Consider the following 20,952-nt stretch of genomic DNA (forward strand, 5'->3'; position numbering starts at 1 on the left):
TGTTTCATTCATGCTTTATAAATGATGTACTTGAGGAAGCTGGGACCACATCCTTTTGTGACCAAGTCAGGACTAGGTCATGCATTTAATTGACAGCAGAGCTTCTTGGTCCCTAGTGTGCCTTTTGCTGAACCCCATAAAGCATACCCCCACAAGACTGGATAGTATACTAGCTGATAAATCGTCTACCTTTAACAGCCTGACACATTGGCAATGCGTAACACTCCTTTTGCTTCAGTTTCCTTCTTAATGAAATGGAAATGGAAAAGATACATATCTCATAAAATTGGTGCAAAAACAAGAGATCTTTCATGTAGAACATGTAGTATATGCTTCTTTAAAACGTTATATCCGCCTCCTTATATTTTCATGTAGTGATCAACAGGAAAATTTTTTAAAAACAAATTAAACTTGGGATCTTCACAGTATATATGACTTCAAAGTTAAATTTAATAACATTAAAATAGGAGTTGTAATGAGAAGAATACATTTGGCTTTGTTTTATCTCCTATAGCAAAGAACCAAGCCAGCAGAGAGTGAAACGGTGGGGTTTCGGTATGGATGAAGCTTTAAAAGATCCAGTTGGGAGAGAACAGTTTCTTAAATTTCTGGAGTCAGAATTCAGCTCAGAAAACTTAAGGTAAGACATATTTTCTACACCTTCCACTGTAAGCCAGAGAGATGATCTGACACTTAATAATTCACTCCTTCAGATAACGTTGCCATGAAGAAATGTGCATATTAAATTTCTCCCATGTGATAGAGGTATAAAATGTACCCAATGCAAATTTTATCAAACATTCCTTGTTGTATGCAGTGATTAATTTTGACACTGTCTGTTCTCACTATATAAATCTGGACCCTATGCATAAATACAATATTTAGACAAATACTTCACAGAGTAAAGATTGGCCCCCAAAATATTTATGGACTTAGATGGGACTACAGAAAAAGAAATAAAGAAAGTAGTACCCTTTACAACAGCCAAGCATAAATTGAAATATCTAGCGATCTACCTAACCATAAACACAAAAGATCTGTATGAGGAAAACTACAGAACATTATTACAAGAAACCAAAAGGGACCTTCACAAATGGAAAAAATATCCCACGGTTGTAGATCAGTAGACTCAATATTGTAAAGATGTCAATCCTACCTAAGGTGCTATATAGGTTAAATTCATTACCAATATAAATACCAACATTATGTTTCAATGAATGGAAAAACAGACTACCAGCTTTATATGAAAAGGGAAAAAACTCAGAATTGGCAAAGCACTCCTCAAAAAGATATTTAGTAATGACATATAAGACAAAGGTCTTATTACTAAACTCTACAGAACCCTGCGCCCTTACAATAAGAAAAAAAGAGAATAGCCTACTGAGAAGATGGGCAAAAGACATGAACAGAAGATTCACAAAGGAGGAAACCTGAATGGCCAATAAATATATGAGAAGATGCTCCTGATCATTAGCCATCTGGGAAATGCACATCCAAACAACTATGAAATACCACTTACCACAAAAAAGGATAGTCCAATTAAAAAAAACCAGAAAGCAACAAATGTTGGAGGAGGCGTGGTGAGATAGGAATTGTCATTCACTGTTAGTGGTCTTATAGATATATGCAACCACTGTGGAAAGTGATTTAGTGATACCTAATATAGATGGAAATCGAGTTACCCGATGGCCCAGCAATTCCACTACTGGACATATACCCAGAAGAAATAAGGCCATGACCAGACATCTACCCTCCAATGTTCATTGCTGTGAAGTTCACAATGTAAAGAACTGGAAGCAGTCTAACTTTTCATCAATAGACAAATGGATTAAAAATCCTGGTATATACACACATCCTTAAAAACAGTGATGAAATGATGAGGGACTTCATCTGGTGGAAAGAATTGGAGGATATTATGCTGAGCAAAGTTAGCCATGTACAAAAGGACAAGTGTAACATGAGTCCACTGAGGTAAGTTCAAACAGCGGAACAGGCATAGGGTAAAATGTACATATCACACAGTTCCTGGACTGAGGACCAGACACTCTGGCAATGGCCAGAATAATATGCCATCAAAAAATAAAGAAGAAAGAAAAGGTAAAATTAAGAAGATGCCAATAGCAAATGTGTGGCAAGACATCTCCCCACCCCCACCCCCGGTGTCCCCTATATGCTTTATGGCCCACAGAGGGGTGGGGGAAGAAAAAAAGATGGTAATGGGGAACGGGACACTAATCCAGCTAAGGGGGGGGGGTTATTGTTTATGTCTGCAAGGAAAGGCAGAGAGAGAGGAGTTGACCTCATTCAGGTGTGCCAAGCCTTGAGGGTGCATTGCTGCTCTGAGCAGCTCCTTCACAGAGAGGGCTGCAGGCTAGCTGCTGGAGACATGAAGCCCCTCCCTCGATGATGGCTACAGAGACAACCCTGAAGGTAAAGTTCAGGGGCTGTGTTCAGTCTGACCCACCCATGGGGACAAACCATGAAAGAAACGCACCAGACCAGCAATGAGAGCCAAGACACAAGTCCCTGAGGAATCTGGCTTGTAGACTTGATGGAAGTGGGGTGAGGGATGGGTAGGGAAGCACTTGGCACCTCTTCTCTACTGGTTGGGGGATATTCCCAAGTGGGCCACACTGAAAGTCTAAAGGTGTAACAGGAGGGGGAGCTGGGGCACTAGACCACTCCTTATCCTTGACTGCAGGAAGAGCAATGGGATTTCTGCTCCTCAGACAAGAATGCGAGGTCCTGGGATCCAGATCTCTGAAAGAAAAGGGGAATGGACTGATGGATTACATCAGGGCCTGGACACTATGTAACAGGGATACTCATCTACTCTGGGTCAAGGCAAGCGTTAAACTTGGAACTAGTTGTAGGGTCTCTTTTTGTTCACTTTTGGTGAGTATCTACATAAGATCGTCAGGATAAGAAATCCATGCAGATGGCAATGGGACCAAGTGTTGTGGGGGTGGGGCGGGTTAGGACGAAGTATGGGAGAGGCGGGGGAAGGAGGGGAGCGCTGAGTCAAAAATGACAGGGCCAGGGGGATAGCAAATGATGGTGAGGAAGGGTAGCTTTCCTGGTGTGTTTGACCAATTGAAATATATCTGAGAGGAATTACTGAAAGATGCATGATGGCTAAACATGATAGTGGGACTGGAGGAAAGAAATAAAAAAGAAAAAGAGGAAAAAAGAAAGTAAAAATTATATATAGATAGGTATACATGTAAATATATAAAGATGGGTATATATATACAAACATATATACGTGTGTATATATATAAATACAAGGAAGTAAATGGACTTTGAGCTTCTATTTAAATCTTACTGTTTGTTCTGATAATGTGGCAATGTATGATACTCACCTTCCCAACAGGATCGCTGAAGACAAAATGAGTGTGTAAGCAAACAAGGTGAAGGAAGCTGATGTTGCCTGGCTATTAAAAGATATAGCATCTGTGGCCTTAAAGGATTTAAGCTAAACAAGCAGCCATCTAGCAGGGAAGCAACAAAGCTCACATGGAAGAAGTGCACCAGCCTGTGTGATCACGAGGTGTTGATGGGAATAGGAATCAGAATTTCAAAAAAAAGCAATCAAATTGATATGAAGAAGCATAGGCAAAGTGGAAAGTCAAACCCACCCATAAGAAATTAAACAGTCCCTCTCAGAAGGGCCACATGGTAGAGATGATATATCCAGGGTGTAGTCTAGCACTGATGAAACACATAACTCCCTTCTGGTTCTTTATAATTCCGTCCGCTTACTATTATGGTCTTAGTTTTATCTCATTAATCTTGTTAGCCCTGCATATGTCATTTTTACAATGAAGATCGTTTTATGCATGAAATCCAAGATAGATAAACCCTTCAGAATTAATAAAGGAAGTAATGATTTCCTGAGGATACAGAAATGGGGTTAGAGGGGGAAGAGAAACTGATAACAATGATGACTATGTAACTTTACTTGAGGGGAACAAATAACAGAATGATAGTTGAACGGATACATAAGATGGTGTAAGATACAGCAATAATAATAAAAATGTATAATATAATAATGGTTCCTGAGTGGTGGTGGAATTGTACAATTATGCTTGATTAATTGAACTATGGATTGTTATAATGTCTGTAAGAGCTCCCAAATAAAAAAAATAAATATATTTATGGAGTTAAAATATTCCTTATTTATTAATATTGATCGTCTTTCTATATCACATTGAAATAAGTTAGAGACAAAGAGGCAGAGTGCCTATGTACCTTGAGAGAAACCTACTGAGGCGTTCATTGACTTACAGATGTTGAAGTTCAATGGATGTGCAGCTGAAAGCATCGGCACCCTGAGCTGTTAATGCGCACATGTGCCCATTCTTTCCAGTTAATATCAACATTATTCTGAATTGGTTTGGAAGTTTGGAAGTTTATCTAACTTAAAACACATCTGAAAATTTTATTTTAAATGTGGAACATTGCGGTGAATTCCAATGGCTTTGCCTAAGATACTGAAATTGAATAACTTTCCATAATTTAATAGTTTTTGCATAATTTGTTTGAAATCTAAATACTTGTTGCTACTTTTACATTACTTATACAGGTCCAAGAAATTCATTTGCTGAAAAATCTCAGCCTTCATTTATTGTCACTGGAAGTTAACCGTCTCAGGCTGTGTCACTTTCTTTTCAGAGCCTTTAACAGATCCTGATACCAAATCATTCAGAACTGCCTAATATTTGGGCAGATGGCTCATAGAGTAAGCAGAATCTTCTTTACAGGCATTTACAAGGTCTGCAGTTGCTTAATTGTTTTGTTTTCTTTTTGTAACTGGATATGGCAAATAATATGCTTTATAAAGAGGTCACTTCATCAGTTATTAAATACAATTATGCATGCAAATAAAGCAAAAATAAAGGATAATTTTAGCATTTTCATGGAGGTGGATTTATTGTAATTCTCTAATGTATTTGAAAATATTGACATAATGGGTATCATGATGAAGAAATAAACAAATAATGCTCCTCATCAGCATCACTTACCTGCACTTGATTTTAGCCAAAAGGCTGAGAAGCAATAGCATCTTTGAACTGAATAAAGCCTAACCAAATACTGTTATTACAATCATAGTCTGGTGGAGGATACGAATGAGAAAATACATCGTCACTATACGAAATCATGGGCATTTAAATAGGAGAAATGCAGAGGTCACCTAGTCCAAAGCTGGATAGTAGCAAAGGCTTTCTAGGGGAAATGCCTTCTAGGATGAGACCTTCTAGGATAATGTGAAGAAGGTAATTATGGGGATAAAAAGGAAGCAGGAATAAGCTTGGGACCAAAGAGAACAGCATATGCAAACTGAGTTCATGGTTACATTGATAATTCTATGCCACACTACTCTTCACGCTATTATTACATATAAAATAGATTACAGATATGCTTGTATTGCCATTAGATCAAGTTCAAGTCATAACAATCCTGAAGAACAGACTTTAACTGCATCATAGGGTTTCCAAGACTCTAAATCTTTACAGAAGCAGACTGCCACATCTTTTTTCTGTGGAGCAGCTGTTGATATGGAACCACTGATCTTTCGGCTAGTTGCCAAGCACTTTCCTGGGCCCTATTTTAAATATATGATTTGTCTACTATATGTTTATCAAATGTCTTTATTCTAAGACAATATAGAAAGGCAAATGGATGGATTGATATAGTACATCTTGAACACCTACTTTATGACATATTTTATATGCACTACTTCTAAATGTATTCAAGACTCTTTGTTTGCATTCATTATTCCCAATTATCATACATCTAGATACTTTTATAATGAGAAAAGCTGACTGGAGGAGATTAGGCAATTTTTTGAGGTTAATCTGCTAGTAAGTACCATTCTAGGCTTTCAATAAGCCAAGAACAAGCTATTCCTAATACTCCAAAATCTGAAGCAAACTGCTTTGTCCTTGGTGTCTGGTGACAAACTGAAAAGGAAAAAAAATGGTCAAGTTATCCAGCAGGGCTCAGCATTGCACTTAAATAATATTTTTTTTCTACGCTGCAGTCCTTAAGTTCCTCTTATTGTTGGGAGTGGGTTTTCCTATGAACATTTTCTTCTGGTGTCATGACAAAAGGACACGTCATGGAATACTGCTTAGTGACAACTAGTTGTTTCTAAAAAAAACACCCTGTTGCTGTTTTTGTTCGTTCCTTTTTTCAGTCAAAGCACCTTGTTATTTGTGGGGGGTTTTTCTTCGACAAAATTTCATTTATTTGTAAATAGTAATAAATATTTTACAATATATCATTACATTCTTTTTGTTTGTGTTAAACATTTTATTAGGGACTCATACAACTCTTATCACAATCCACACATACATGAATTGTATAAAGCACATCTGTACATTCTTTGCCCTAATCATTTTCAAAGCATTTGCTCTTCACTTAAGCCCTTTGCATCAAGTCCTCTTTTTACCCCTCCCTCATGAGCCCTTGATAATTTATAAATTATTATTTTGTCATATCTTGCCCTATCCGGCATCTCCCTTCACCCCCTTTCCTGTTGTCTGTCCCCCAGGGAGGAGGTCACATGTAGATCCTTGTAATCGGTTCCCCCTTTCCAACCCACTCACCCTCTACCCTCCCAGTATCGTCCCTCACACCCCTGGTCCTGAAGGTATCATCCACCCTGGATTCCCTGTGCCTTCAGCTCCTATCTGCACCAGTGTACAACCTCTGCTCCATCCGGACTTGCAAGGTAGAATTTGGATCATGGTAGTGGGGGCTGAGGGGGAGGAGGAAGCATTTAGGAACTGGAGGAAAGCTGTATTCATCATCGGTGCTACGTCGCACTCTGACTGACTCATCTCCTCCTCTGACTCACAGCAAAAATCTGTCGAGTGAAATACTTCACATCCGGTACCATCTTCGTAATTGCTGCCATGTTGGAGCACATCATTTTAGCCAGTGTGAGTCCGTATCATGGAGGGGCTACTTCTTTCTGCTGAACTTTTATTTTACCAAATATCTTGTTCTTCTCTAGGGTCTGGTCCCTCTTGATAATGTACAAATGAGGTGAGGCAGAGACTCCCAGTCCTTCCTTTTAAGGAAACTTCTGGCAGTACTTCTTTTACCACAGACATGTCTGTTCTTCTGGAAGTCTGTGGCATAGCCACTCTGCTTTGCTAACACCATAATTCCCCAATTCTTCTCTCATTGTCCTATTTTGTGTATACTTGAGATCATTGAAAATACCACGGCTTGGGTCAAGGGCGCACGAGTCCTCAAGATGACATCTTTGACATTTCAAAGGTCTTTTGCTGTAGATTTGTCCCATGTGATATGTCATTTGATTTCCTGAGTGCTTCCATTAGTGTTGCGGGAGTCCACTATTGCCCATTACCTAATATAGCAAAATGAAACAAGCTCAAATGCAGCCTTCCGGTGGATTCTGACTCATAGCATGTCCAAGGCTGTAAATGTCATGGGATCAGACAGCATCTGGTAAGTTGCACTGCTGATCTTGTTGCAGCCCAAATGTAGCTTCACTTCACCACTAGGATTCTGAAGATGCGCTAAATGCGTGTGTACTTATACTCAGACAATCAAATGTATTATTGAGTCTATCAAGACGCTCTGGTGGCATAGTGGGTTACACGTTGACTTGTTAACTGCAAGGTCAGTAGTTCAAAACCACTAGCCACTCCATGGTACAAAGATAGCTTTCTGCTCCCACCCCCACCCCCAAAAAAAATTACAGTCACATAAATTCACAGAGGCAGTTCTACCCTGTTCTGTGGAGTCCTTGTTATTTGGAATTGACTCTATTGCAGTGAGTTATAAATATGTCAGGTACTTCAGAGTGCCTTTTACATGAATAATTTTATCTAATCTATGGAAACTCAACAAAATAGGCATTGTTTGCACATTGTGCTCCTGAGAGCATTTCTACTGACACACTTTCCATCCTGTTATTAAAATGCTGGCAGTAACGATGAGGATGATGAAGGCACTGGTCTACTAAGGGAGCAGTGCAACAAGAGTGTAGACCCCTTAGTCATTCTCTGAAGATTGTCTGGGCACAAACTCTAGGTAAGACACTCAAATGAAACAGTGCCAATAAGCCACATAAATCATATGTCTTTACTTTTTCGTCTCCCATGGAGGCAAGGATAGCAACTACACTTTACAGCTGTTGGGGGGCTTGCATGGGTTTATATAGGAAAGACTTAAAACGCTGCATGTGTCCCCTAGTAGGGAAGGTATTACTAGTGTCTCCGCACTTTGAGGAAGTCGTTGTGTCATGTCATTCTGTCTAGAATCACTTTCCCAAGACCTCTTGGCAACCAGTATGAATCCTCAGCAGAATGTAACTTTGTGTTTAAATTCCCTTATGAAGGGTGTGAAGGTGTCCTGTTGGTTCTCTTGGGTAAGCATTGGACTGCTAACTGCAAAGATTTAGCTCTCTACTTATGTAAATGGAAATTAATTGAAATTAATAGTGGCAGTGGATGGGTGGGTCTAAAGAATTTTACGCCTCTGAGCACATAACAACAACAAATAGCAAAGCTTTTTTTATTATGCATTATTGCGAATTGTAGGTTGTATGGGCACATATTACAAGCCTTTGTAACTGGTTCTCCTGTCGAGTAAATACTTGGTATCACGTTTTGCACAGATTCTGGCTCGCGGTGGAAGACCTGAAGAAAAGGCCCATTAGCGATGTCCCCTCCCGAGTTCAGGAAATCTGGCAAGAGTTTCTGGCTCCAGGAGCCCCCAGCGCCATTAACCTGGATTCTAAGAGTTATGACAAGACCACGCAGACTGTGAAGGAACCTGGACGATATACATTTGAAGATGCTCAGGTTGGTCCGCATGTTAACCTTACATATGTCACGAATATGTTCCTGGAATATGGACAATTGAAAGACTTTATTTTTATTTAAAGCAATTCTAATTGATCTAGAAGAGAAAAGAAATACTTTAAAGTGGATACGTTTTTAATGTCTGGACATGTTTTATAACTTTGAATATTTTTATGAAAATTTTTGAGGTTGTACATTTGAAAATTTTTACTTCATTTTCTACACTATTATCTAATATGTTAGTAACCCTTTACCTAATGATGACGACACCTTCAATTAGGTACATTTGAAACTTTTTTTTACTTTTGTAATGTCTTCTAACATGGAGATTCTGAAAGTCAAAGTTCTTTTTCATAAATTATTCATTATTATGACTTATAAGATCTAAGTAAGTTTCAAGTTATGTGAAACTCAAGCCAGTTTAGTCTCTTGTCATAAAATGAAATATTGATTTGGGGATTTATTCATGTCCCAAGTTAATATACAACATGAAAAACTTAAAAGGAAATTTTAACATCTCATAGCAATGTTTTTGCGTTCTTTTCTTTAACTGACTCTAATGGTCTCCTTAAATTATTTGAGTTTCTGTCTTCTGTTTAAAAAAGTGTGGCTCAAGCAGAATGGCAAATCTATAATTAAGGGATATTATTTCCCCATGATGTGTTGAAATTGGTTTTTAAACCACAGTATACATGCTTCATGATTTGGCAAATTTCTTTTAGAAAAGACAATCGACTTTAGAAAACCCTTGTTTTTAATAGCAGCATTACCTAATGAACATTTACACCTCAAAGAATGAGACATGTAAATGTTATTCCATTATTTTTACTTAAAACAAATTAATTCTTCTTTTAAGAAAAGACACACAAAACACTGGTTTAAACAGCTAAGCCGGGCTTCCCTGTGCCTCTATTCTGGCTTCCCACATGGAAATCATTGCATGGGGATGGGGACAGAACAAAATTTATAGCCCTGCTCATTACTTGATTTATATATTTTTTTCAGTTAAAAATAAAATTGGAAGCATTTTTCTAGAGCCAACAATATGCAAAATCTTTAGAATGACCCTCCTGAAGTCTTAAAAAGAATATTTCTTTGTTTTTCTTGTCATTAAAAAGTATCCTTTCTTATTGGTATCCTCGAGTAAATGAAAATTGCATTTTTGTACAAAAAATATCACCAGACCCTCTAATTATTTTGTTTGTTTAAATAAGCTTAGTTATTTAGCTCCTAATTTTGATGAAAGTTTTCCTTGTTAGATATAGTAGCACAAGTTTCTGTAATATTTTTAGAGGAGATATCATATTAACAAACCAGATATTGTATCCAAATTGCTGAGTCCTACCCAGACCCTACTGTGTGACATCTTATAAGTTCTCCATTCATTAGTCTCTTTATATGTTAAATGGATATAATAAAGGTTATCTACTTCAATAAGAGTTTTGTGAAAATTAACTTACCTACTAAAACTATAGACTAGTACTTAGATGTATGCTTGGCATATACTCAAATATATGTGAGCCCTTACTATGCACAGTGCATACTCCACTAGACGTCTATCATTTCTTAAATCCTCACAGCAAGCATGCTTTATAGATTAGAAAATTAACTTCAAGGACTTGAGTAAATGGAGATAGATTGATTATTTATTATCTAAATTATAAATAGATCTTGAATAATATACCCAGAGGAGCTCGATTAAACATATTGGTTCTAAAGCAAGTCATTGCTGAAATTTTCAGAAAACATATTCTAATAGAGTTATAAATTTAACTGTAGTATTGAAAATCAAAGTTTGACTCTATTTTGAGACTTAACCCTGGCTGTCTCCATGCAGATTTAAAGTAACTCTAAATTATTGCTGCTTTGTTTGACAACATGAAAACTGAGGTACATTCTGCAAACAAAAAGAGAACAGAACGTCCATTATAGTTTCATATAGTTGAAAAGGGATATTTCACTGGGCTAGAACTAAGAAGCCCAATAAGTTTCTCAGAGCTGTAAGAGAGAATGCTTGCTGTCCCAGTTCACTAAGCACTGGCTGAGTTCCATTGGAACTCACTGGCTGCTTCTTGAGACAAATAGGTAGCTGTCTGCTTATGTCATTATTTGTAACCTTGGAAACCGATAGAAACCCTCTATGCCATTTCACAGGATGTTTGTGAGTGAGAATCAACTTAATGCCAGTGGATTTGGTTGGGCAACAATAGACCATAACAGAATGTCTTCAGATTGGACTCAGACTGATTTACGAATGTATTTTTTAATACTTCTTCGTATACCATTATTAATAATTAAAATATAACTTTGCAGTCTAAATTGAAGAAGAAAATAGTAAATACTGAACTAGTCTGTCACTAATATAAAGGGGGGAAAACACACAGAATTGGGAACTTTGACAACTGTACATCACAGAATTTGTTACACCAAAATAGATGTGGACAATAATTTTCTACATCCTTTGCACAAAAGATATAAGTAATGTGGTCAGTGTCGTCTACATTCAGTATATTTTTTTGCAATTTAAATTTTTTTAAATCATTTTATTGGGGGCTCATACAACATTTATCCCAATCCATCCATCCATCCATTGTGTTGAGCGCATTTGTACATTTGTTGCCATCAGCATTCTCAGAACATTTTCTTTCTCCTTGAGTCCTGTATTTGAATACATTCAGTATTCGGGATGACTGCTCGCTCTTGACTTCACGGCATTCTCTTGGGCTGGCAAGATATTCAGAGCTCACAACAATCTGTTCCATTGCTAGGACTATGAGTGGGAAGACGAATTCTCAGTGGCTAATTCCTCAGAAGTGGACAGCCTATTCCTTTTCATAGTCTGTTTTTACTCTGGAAGATCTGCTAAAATGAGTTCACATTGGGCAATGTTCCTATTTGAAATACAAATGATAGAGCTCCCGCCATCATAGCAATACACAATCCATCACAGTCTGACCCACTGTTCCAGGGACCCTTAGATGGATTAAGAGGCAGTTAGATGAACAGACAAGGGAAGACAGCACGGTTTCAATTCAAGGTAGGTGTAGATGAAGGTTGTTTCCTCTCGCCTTCCTTATGAAATCTGTATGCTAAACAAATAATCTGAAGAACTGAACCCATGAAAAATGGTTTGGAGGAAGGCAAACTTCAATATGCAGATGGTGCCAGTTTGTGTGCTGAAAGTGGAGAGGATTGGAGCACTTCCTGATGAAGATCAAGGATGGCAGCTTTCAATATGGATTATAACTTAATATAAAGAATACCAAAATCCTCACCACTGGACCAATAGGTAGCATTAAGAGAAGGGAAGAACAGATTGAAGTTGTCAAGGTTCTTGTCTTGCTTGGATCCATAATCACTGCTCATAGAAGCAGGAGTCACGGGATCAGCACTTGAAGGTGTTGGAAAGCAAGAATGTTACTTGTAGGACTAAGGTGCACCTGACCTAAGCCATGGCATTCACCTCAAAGCATCTGTAAGGAGGGCCTTGAATTAAAAGACTGGGGAAGAGCTGATGCATTTGAGTAATGGTGCTGGCAAAGGACCTTGAAAGTCCTATAGATGTCTAAAAATCAAACACGTCGGTCCTGGAAAATACAGCCAGGTGCTCCTTTTAGAAGCAAGGAGAGTCAGACTCGTCTCCGTTCCTTTGGATATGGAGGAGACCAAGAGAAGGTCCCTAAAAAAGAAGGTCTGACACAGTGGCTACAACAAAGGGCTCAACTACACAAATTGTCAGGGCAGAGCCAAACTGACAGTGTTTCATGCTGTCTGGACTGACTCCACGCCACCCACCGGCAGCAACGATTTAGTTACGTTGTCATCTGAGTTATGTAAATCAGCACATTGCTTTGACATGACCTCGTGATTTTTCTCATTAGCCAAAGCCCATTTTTTTAAAAATGCCTGGGTGTGATTTACTTGTCTTTTTTAACTCTCAAGCCAATGTAAGCACTGATTCATGAATAAAAGAATGAATTTTATGATCTACATGTTCCATAAACATAAGGTATTATCAGTAGTATCATTTGTATGTCCAGTTGTTACCAAATTTGTTTTTCAGTTGCATATAATCTCATAGCATCTGATTTCCATCCTGAGAAATGATAAAGCATCTTAACTATTTTTACTTTTAGGAGCACATTTACAAACTTATGAAAAGTGATTCGTACCCACGTTTTATAAGATCCAATGCCTATCAGGAGCTTCTACAGGCAAAGAAAAAGGTATTTGGGCTCTGTCCTTTTGACCTAGTTTTTAATGCTAATTATTTGGAGTATTTAACTCTGGTACCCAGGGTATTGGACAAATGGTAAGTGAATGTATTCCAAGACCCTCCCCAAACCTTTGCATTTGTTAAGGGCCATTTTCTTGGGGGGTGTTTGTTTGTTTTTTGATTGATTATTTTAGTCTTTCGTTTGTTTCTGCAAATATTTATGCTTTCCAGTATTTATGAGTAGCTATTTTCACGTTTCACATTAGTCTTCTTTAATTTAAGGAAATCAAAGATTCAATAAAGAAAATAATGTCAGTAATTTAAAAGTTAAGGAGGCTGTTCTTTGTTCAGTAAGCTCAAATGAGTATTTAGGTAACATATTGCACAAATGAAAAATAATGCCACTTTTTATGAATGATTGTAGCCAAATATAGTTTGACTTTGAATACTTTAATTTGTCATTTGTCCTGAATTATTTATTATCCCTATAATGACTACTACTTACCTAATATGGTAAATAAGTTCATTTTAGGCAGAGTTTCAGAAGTATTCTTAATTTAATTAATTTTATATTCAGTCTCAATGTTCATCGCATCTTTTGCAAGCAATGGAGCATGGTGTGGCTATCTGGATTTAGACCGCAACATCACACATTATTAACTTTCAAATATTAACCGTGTCAACAACTTCTTCAGAAATTCTAGCTTTTTGAAATAACACTATGATTTTCTACAATTAATTTTTGCTAAATGAGATTTTTCTAGGTTCATTTCCTTTGTAACTAGAATTAATTACTCAATATTACATTGTCCAATAAAGTAGCCACGAATCATATGGGGTTTTAAATTTAAATTACATAAAATTTCAGCCAAACTTCATAGGTTCGATAGCCACCAGTAGAAGTTTCTGCCTCAGACATAGAATACCATTTCAAGCCTTTGAGAAAGCTTTATTGGCTAGTGATGTTCTATAGAATTACAGGACAATTTTTACAGGAATTTAGCCAGGATAGAAAATTAGAAGACCATTCTAAAGAGATGCCAATATTCCTACATGGCATATATCAGTATGAAAGAGATTCAAACATTCCTACATAGCATATATCAGTATAAAAGCTTCATATAACTACTTTGTTTAATTCAATTTTATTTTGCTTGAAGTCCCACTTTTTTTTGCACATGAGAATTTTTTTTGTGTTAAAAATAAAAGCACCAATGAAAACAGAACCCATGCCCCATGACAAGATTTCCTATTTATCTTATGTCACTGGACCTTGCAATTTGAGCATGGGATTCACGATACATCGTTTCATCATCTTGTCTTTCTGCTCTGTTCTTGCTTTCTTTTTTATGTTCTTTATTTCCCTTTGCCCTACCCTGACCCCATACATATAAGTCTGGATACTCAATGGAGCGCAAAACATCTTTTGAGAAATTTGCACACAATGTGGTAAGTTTTCGTCTTTGAGGAATTGCAAATAATGAATTCTAGTGAAACAGCCAAGATGTGTAACACTTTTAGCTACCTGGCATCCTTGGAGGTTTATATCTTGCCTTCATTCAAATTTCGAGCACTTTGTTTTTATCTTCCTATACTTTCCCTTTCCAGCCTAGAGAAAGATGTCACGTATGAAAGACAAATGTATAGAACTCACCCTTGGAAAGACGTGCATTTTTATAATGCACAATGTGAAGGAATAGCAGTTAGTTTCCTTCCCCCCCAAATCACTGCCATTGAGTCAATTCTGACTTCTGGTGGCACTCGGGGATGGGTCGTACTGTCCCTGTGGGTTTCTGAGACTGTAACGTGGTCCAAGAGAAGAAAGCCTCCGCTTTCCCCGGGGAGCAGTTGGTGGTTTCGCATTGCCGCCCAGTTAAGAGTCATTTGTGTAACCACTCCACCACCAGGGCCCGTTTCCTTCTATATTTTCATTTTTATCTATGTACTTCTTACAGATAGTACATGCATTTCACGGCATCCCTTTAACTCGCTGTAGGCTTCAAAATCAAGTTGAACGAGGGTCTTGTGCTCTCTGGCTCTTCAATAAGGAAATGATTCTTGAAAATTTTTAAACCAAAAATCTTGGTATGAATGGTGATTAGTGGCAAGATGTGTCCCACCAAAGACCCACTAGAATGCTTCTCGTTGTTTTTCATAAAGGAATTGAACACAATTGCAAAAATAATGCCGGGCACCAGTCTTTCCTGTCACTATTTCCTCAGTCTCTTGCCATGTGTTTGGTGCTATATTTGTTTGGGGAATTCCTTTTTGTGTGTTGTGCTAGTGCTTTGGAATTCTTTGACATGTGTAAGCTCAAACTAAAGCCTTCAACACATTTATTTTTATAGGGCAGAAACCTCCCTATTTTCCCATGCCATAAAAACTGTACACCAACACTGAGGGCCAGCACTAACCTGTTATGAAAAGAGGTAGAAAAATCTTGGTTTATACTCAAGTTTGTCTGCATTGTCTATTGAATTGTGTGGTTAACTCCATGGTGTTGCTGCCGCTGCTGCTGCTGTTGCTGCTGCTACTGCTGCTGCTGCTGCTGGTGCTGGTGCTGGTGCTGGTGTGTGTGTATATGTAGGTGTGTGTATGTGTGTGTGCATGTGCTGTGGCTTTTGCTGTAGTGATCAGTTAAATTGGGTTGTGTATGTTGAAATGTTAGCAAACTGGATTTAACAAAAATGTGGTTCTTGTTTTCAGTTTCCTTCAAGGATCCTTGGGGTGGTAAATGATAATTGTTTCTATTTTTGAATTACTAATTGTGACCATGTATATGCATTATTTGAAAGACTTAAAAATGAATACATATTTGACGATTCAGTGTGATTTCATGAATTAAATGTGGGGAAAATCAGGGATTCCAGAGATTATCTATCCTATGCACTTCACAAAATTTTGGCTGATTCTACAGGAATATCTGGTATTTTTTCAAAAAAATATGGTATTTTTTCAAACATGCCCTATAGCGATGAAGACAATGTCAAAGAAGCAGTTGAGATTTTGCTGAAGCCCTAGAATTTTGCACAACACTCAGTGCATTGTTTAAGACTTCTTTGGATCCATTATTTTCTAATGTAATGCTTGCAGCAGGTTGTTCTTGAGTTTGCAATGGAAATTTGTGCGGTGTGATTAAAAATCATAATGTACAATGAGGCAGATAACAGAGATGAAACAGAACGGTGACTTCCCCCAATAGCATTCTGAAATCCAACCCATTTCCCTGACTCTTAAAATAGCATCACATCTGTCGCACAGTACAAAATCTAAAAAAGAGCTAACTGGTCATGAAAGAAAGTGGGAAGTTTAAACATCGACACCTTCAAAGTTCATTCATGTAAGACCGACTATGTTCCAAACACTGTTATGTCTTAATAACATGTAGAAGGTAAATGATTTCTTCTTGGTATTGGAGAATCACGGGCAAGATAAGAAGGTTTCTCAAAGAGAAAAATATATAGTTGGATTTAAAGGATTTCTCTCAGCCAAGAAAGCCAACTGTAATATATTTTAGAATATTTTTGTAAGATCAGTAAGATAATCTTAACACAAATTAAAGAATGAGTGTGTTTACTTTAAGAGGGTAGATATAATTGAGGGGGAAAAGGGTCTTTAAAAATTTTTAAAGATGTCTTAGGTCCAGAGTACCTTGCTAGACAGAGAGAGGCCCATAGGATGACTTCCACTCAGGAAATGAAGGAAGCAGAGCATTGGCAATGAAGTGTGCCGGCAAAGATCCTAATTCACAGTCATTCACCGTTGGCTATAAACTAGGCATTTCATTTCATTCCTATATTGAACTTGTCTGTAAAGGAAGTATTCTTAACCTTTATTTAACCCCTTTGTATGTAAATAGCTGAAGGGTTAGAGAAGCTACTTAATCATTCCAGTTAGGAAAGGAGATGGCATTGACATAATCCAATTTTGTCCCCAAATTTCTTTCCATTGATCCATTCTGCTTCCTTGATATTTTTCCAATTGGTAGAAGATTAATCGCCTGGTGATCTTCCCTTCGGAATTCTGAATCTATTTTCCATTTGTGTCATCTTGAGGAAGTTTAGGAACGTGGTCCAGCATGGAATTTTAATAGTCTGGTTTCCAGAAAATGGTAGCAGTGTTTCACTCTAGACACATAGCTAACAATTGTAGAACTTGTTACGACTCTCCCAGGGACACCCATTCCTTTGGCTCAGGTTGGTGTTTAAAGACCCGGTGATCTGGAGCGAGAGGCAGATGTTCGCTCCCTTTCACAAATCACCACAGAGAAGAGTGAGGCAAAACCCCTTCGTTGATATCCCTTAGTTATGGCAACAAAGCCAGGTCTAGAAGCAAAATGTTATTTTTTAAATGTGCATCATTCTTTCTAGAGGCTCTTAATATTTTATTATGCCCAAATCTGGTGGAATAAAAATAATTCTCATTTCTGTAATGTTCTCTCCTTGATATGTTTTCTCAGAAATCCTCCTCAATGGTTCGCTCATCTATTCTTTTTCCTGAGTGCCACAGAGATCTCTGAAGTTCTTTCAAAAGTTACCATGCTCCATCATGCCTTCAAATGTTATACTCGTTGAATTGACCTTTCTCTCTTTCTTTCCTGTCTCAGGACTGTGTGTACAAATAGCACAGGGAGTTATCAGCTTCGTGCAGATGGCAGCTTAGGAAGCACAGTTGCCTCTCTTGTCTTCAGACGGAGAACTCTGTTATGTAACCTCTGTAGGAGCCTGTGCACCATTGAGAAATTGGACTTAAGTAGGATTCTTGGCTGGTGGTTTGACTTTACTTTGACCAGCAGAGCCTCAGACATGACAAGCTTACTTGCCAAGCTTGGGATGGGCAATGTAGGCCTGTAAACTAAGTTTTAGTTGATAGCCATTGGACTCTTAGTTTTAACTGCCTAGTGCTTTACAAGAATTTCGATGGCTTCTGCTCAAGCATCCATGGCTTGCATTTTCTTCAGGCCTTTCTTGTGCTTCTTGGAAACGTGCATGTTCCTCAGGAACTTGGAGTTCTCCCTCCCCTTTAAGAGATTCATATCACTGTGGTCAGAGCTTCTTGATGCCATTTCTGTGCCATGTTCAGAACGTGTTGTGTGTGGCGAGGTTCTTGGACTTGGCCGTGTCTGCCGTGATGCCTGTTGCTGCCACCCAAACCAGAGACCAGAAGAGAGAGCAATTACGTTTTCTTTTGACAAAGTTACGAACTTTACTAATTATGACAACAAGTTTTCTTGCCACATCACCATCACACCTGACGTTCCCCGTCCAACCCGCCGAGGACAATACCACGGCCTCTACTGTGATACGTGGAAAGGAACAACAGGAAATGAAGGAAAGAGAGAGTGGACAAATTAACTATCGTTTCAGTCCAAATGTGCTAACTCTTATTTACCTCTCTCTTTGTTTTGAGTGAAGTGGATATTAAATTAGCCTGGCACTGGGCTAGAAAAGTAGAAAATTAGGTAGTTTTACTATTAAATCTCAGGAACGCATCTAGATTTTTACTCTTTTTCAATAAGACATTTTTTACAGAGCCTTTTTAAATATCAATAGAAAGATAAGACAAGACCTTAACTATCTTACCCTCTACTTTGTTCACCTCTCCTATGCACAGGGCTTTTCAAGTTAAAAGAATTCTAACAGAAGTACTTAATTGATTATGAAATCAAGTTTTATTTGCTGAACTTTTAATACATTATATAACAAATATTAAAAAGAATCAATTTAAACATAAACATATAATTTATTGAAATGAGAAAATTATGAGAAAGATACAGTTCTTAGTTCTTTTAGAGTGCACATTTTAGATAGCTATAATTAAATTATCATTCAACACCCATCATGGGGTCGCTGGTTAATGTAACCAGACATGGACATTTGCCTAGACAGTGAGATGCAACGAGAGGCACACAGGCGTTGACATGTAAGGCTTCATTTGAAGGCCAGTGCTACACTTTATACGCTGGCGGATATTTACATTTCACTCAAGCCTAAAATGAGTTTCTATCGAATATTTTTATGTAGTAGAAAAACTACTCTTATAATTTGACATATATATGGCACTATAGATTAAATATGCTTTGAAACATGCTTTTTTATACTTAAAGTACCTTTTAAGCCGACGGTCAGTAAACTTTTGAAATGGAAGAACGAATCCTATCCCTCACAATTTGAAAATTACTTGAGTCATAAATATACTTTTAGAAGCCAATGAAATCAGCCTTTTCTGAAAAATAATCTTTAAAATTTTCAGTTTTACTTCAGAGCCACATGTAAATACTGAAAGAGCCCTAGATGACTCTTGAGTCACAGTTTGCTGACCCCAGTTATAGTCCATGTTATATTTTTCTACATGGTCCTACTTAATGACTACTCAAAATTCCTTTCATTGTATTTGGTCATATTGTATTTTTCTAATCCTCTATTGCTAGGCATTTAAGTTATTCCTTTATTATCTTTCAGCTATCTTTATTGATCAAAGTGTGGTAAGCACACTTCAATTACCACCACAATTATTTTCTCATGATACATTTATGAAATAACATATTTATTGGTTAAATTGAATGCATAGTTATAAGGAAAAGACTGTGTCTTATCTATTTGTTTTATCATTATTATATTTATTCATTCATTAACTCAAGAAGATACCAATAAGCCAGTTTCTTTCGGTCAATTTTGACTCACAACAACCCATAGGACAGAGAGAACTGCCCTATAGTCTCCTAAGGGTGTAAATCTTGACAGAAACTGACTGTCACATCTTTTACCCATGGACTGGATGGTGCGTTCAAACTGTAGACCTTTCAGTTAACAGTGGAGCACTCAAGAACTGTGCCACCAAATGTCTATAAGAACAAGTAAGAAGGAATTATTTTTTCTAGAAGGTAGTCCTCTGTAGAGCAATTCAGGCTATCCGGGCACAGGCAGCAAACAGCAAGGCAGGTCACCAACAGTCAGCCAGATGACAGGGTCCAACAGTCCCCAGCTCAAGAGATGTATACTCCAGTAGCATGGGGAAGCAGATCTTGAAGGAACCTCAAACTATACTGACACCGTCCATGGGTTAGGTGTCCCACAGGCAGTGTAGCTTGCAAATTGAGGCACAGAACAAGCAAGGCAGCTGCAACACTGGTCCGATCATCAAAGAGCAAGACACAAGAAAGGCGAGGCTTGCTGAGTCATTTATGTCTCCACTCAACATGTGTTCATTGGCCATGTTGGCACAATAAACCTACCTATCACAATCTACCCCTTGCCAACATTGCACCTGTACACAATTCTTTATCCATATATAATTTCCAGACATTAATGAAATCACATACACTTAACAATAAGCATCTACACTTAACATACATATAAATGAGAACACACTGAGTCTAATTGTATCTGATATATCCTACATGAACAAAGGAAAGATATTCAATAAGCACATATAAAGAAAATACACTGACAATTACAAATCTTGTTTTGAAATTTATCACATGGTCGTAACTGATAGGTAGAACTACCTTCTTTTACCACCCATTCTGTATTACCTTTGCCCTTGGCAAGCACCTCAGCTGGCTGTGGGTTTTTTTTGTTGTTGTTTTGTTTTTGGGTTTTTTTGCCTGTTGGAGTGTCCCAGAACTTCATTCCTGAAGAGTCTGGGTCATTAGATGTCCAGGATTAGGTTGCTGTAACTTACCATTTACTTTAATCAGAGGGTATGGTAGCACTAAGAGTCAGCCTACGGGATCTCCTGGATTCTTCTTTACCTCCATCAATCACACCACTCAGGACAGTGACACCGTTCCTGACCTGTTGATCCATAGGTATGAGAAGTGCAAAGTAACCAGGGGGCATTCTCAGCTGCCAGTTCCGTGGAATCCATGCTGTGTTTCTGGGTAGGAAAGTT

General features: G+C 37.8%; 1 protein-coding gene across 1 annotated transcript in view; it reads left to right on the top strand.

The window, feature by feature from the left end:
• Positions 1 to 20,952, top strand: part of RGS7 (regulator of G protein signaling 7) — a 348,752-nt gene that overhangs the window by 312,022 nt on the left and 15,778 nt on the right. The window contains exons 13-15 of the mRNA XM_075555677.1: positions 515 to 640; positions 8,657 to 8,843; positions 12,980 to 13,069. Coding sequence (XP_075411792.1) covers positions 515 to 640; positions 8,657 to 8,843; positions 12,980 to 13,069 — 403 coding nt within the window. The remainder of the gene's footprint in view (positions 1 to 514; positions 641 to 8,656; positions 8,844 to 12,979; positions 13,070 to 20,952) is intronic.

This window comes from Tenrec ecaudatus, chromosome 8 (genome assembly GCF_050624435.1).
Source record: "Tenrec ecaudatus isolate mTenEca1 chromosome 8, mTenEca1.hap1, whole genome shotgun sequence".
Lineage (NCBI taxonomy): Eukaryota > Metazoa > Chordata > Mammalia > Afrosoricida > Tenrecidae > Tenrec > Tenrec ecaudatus.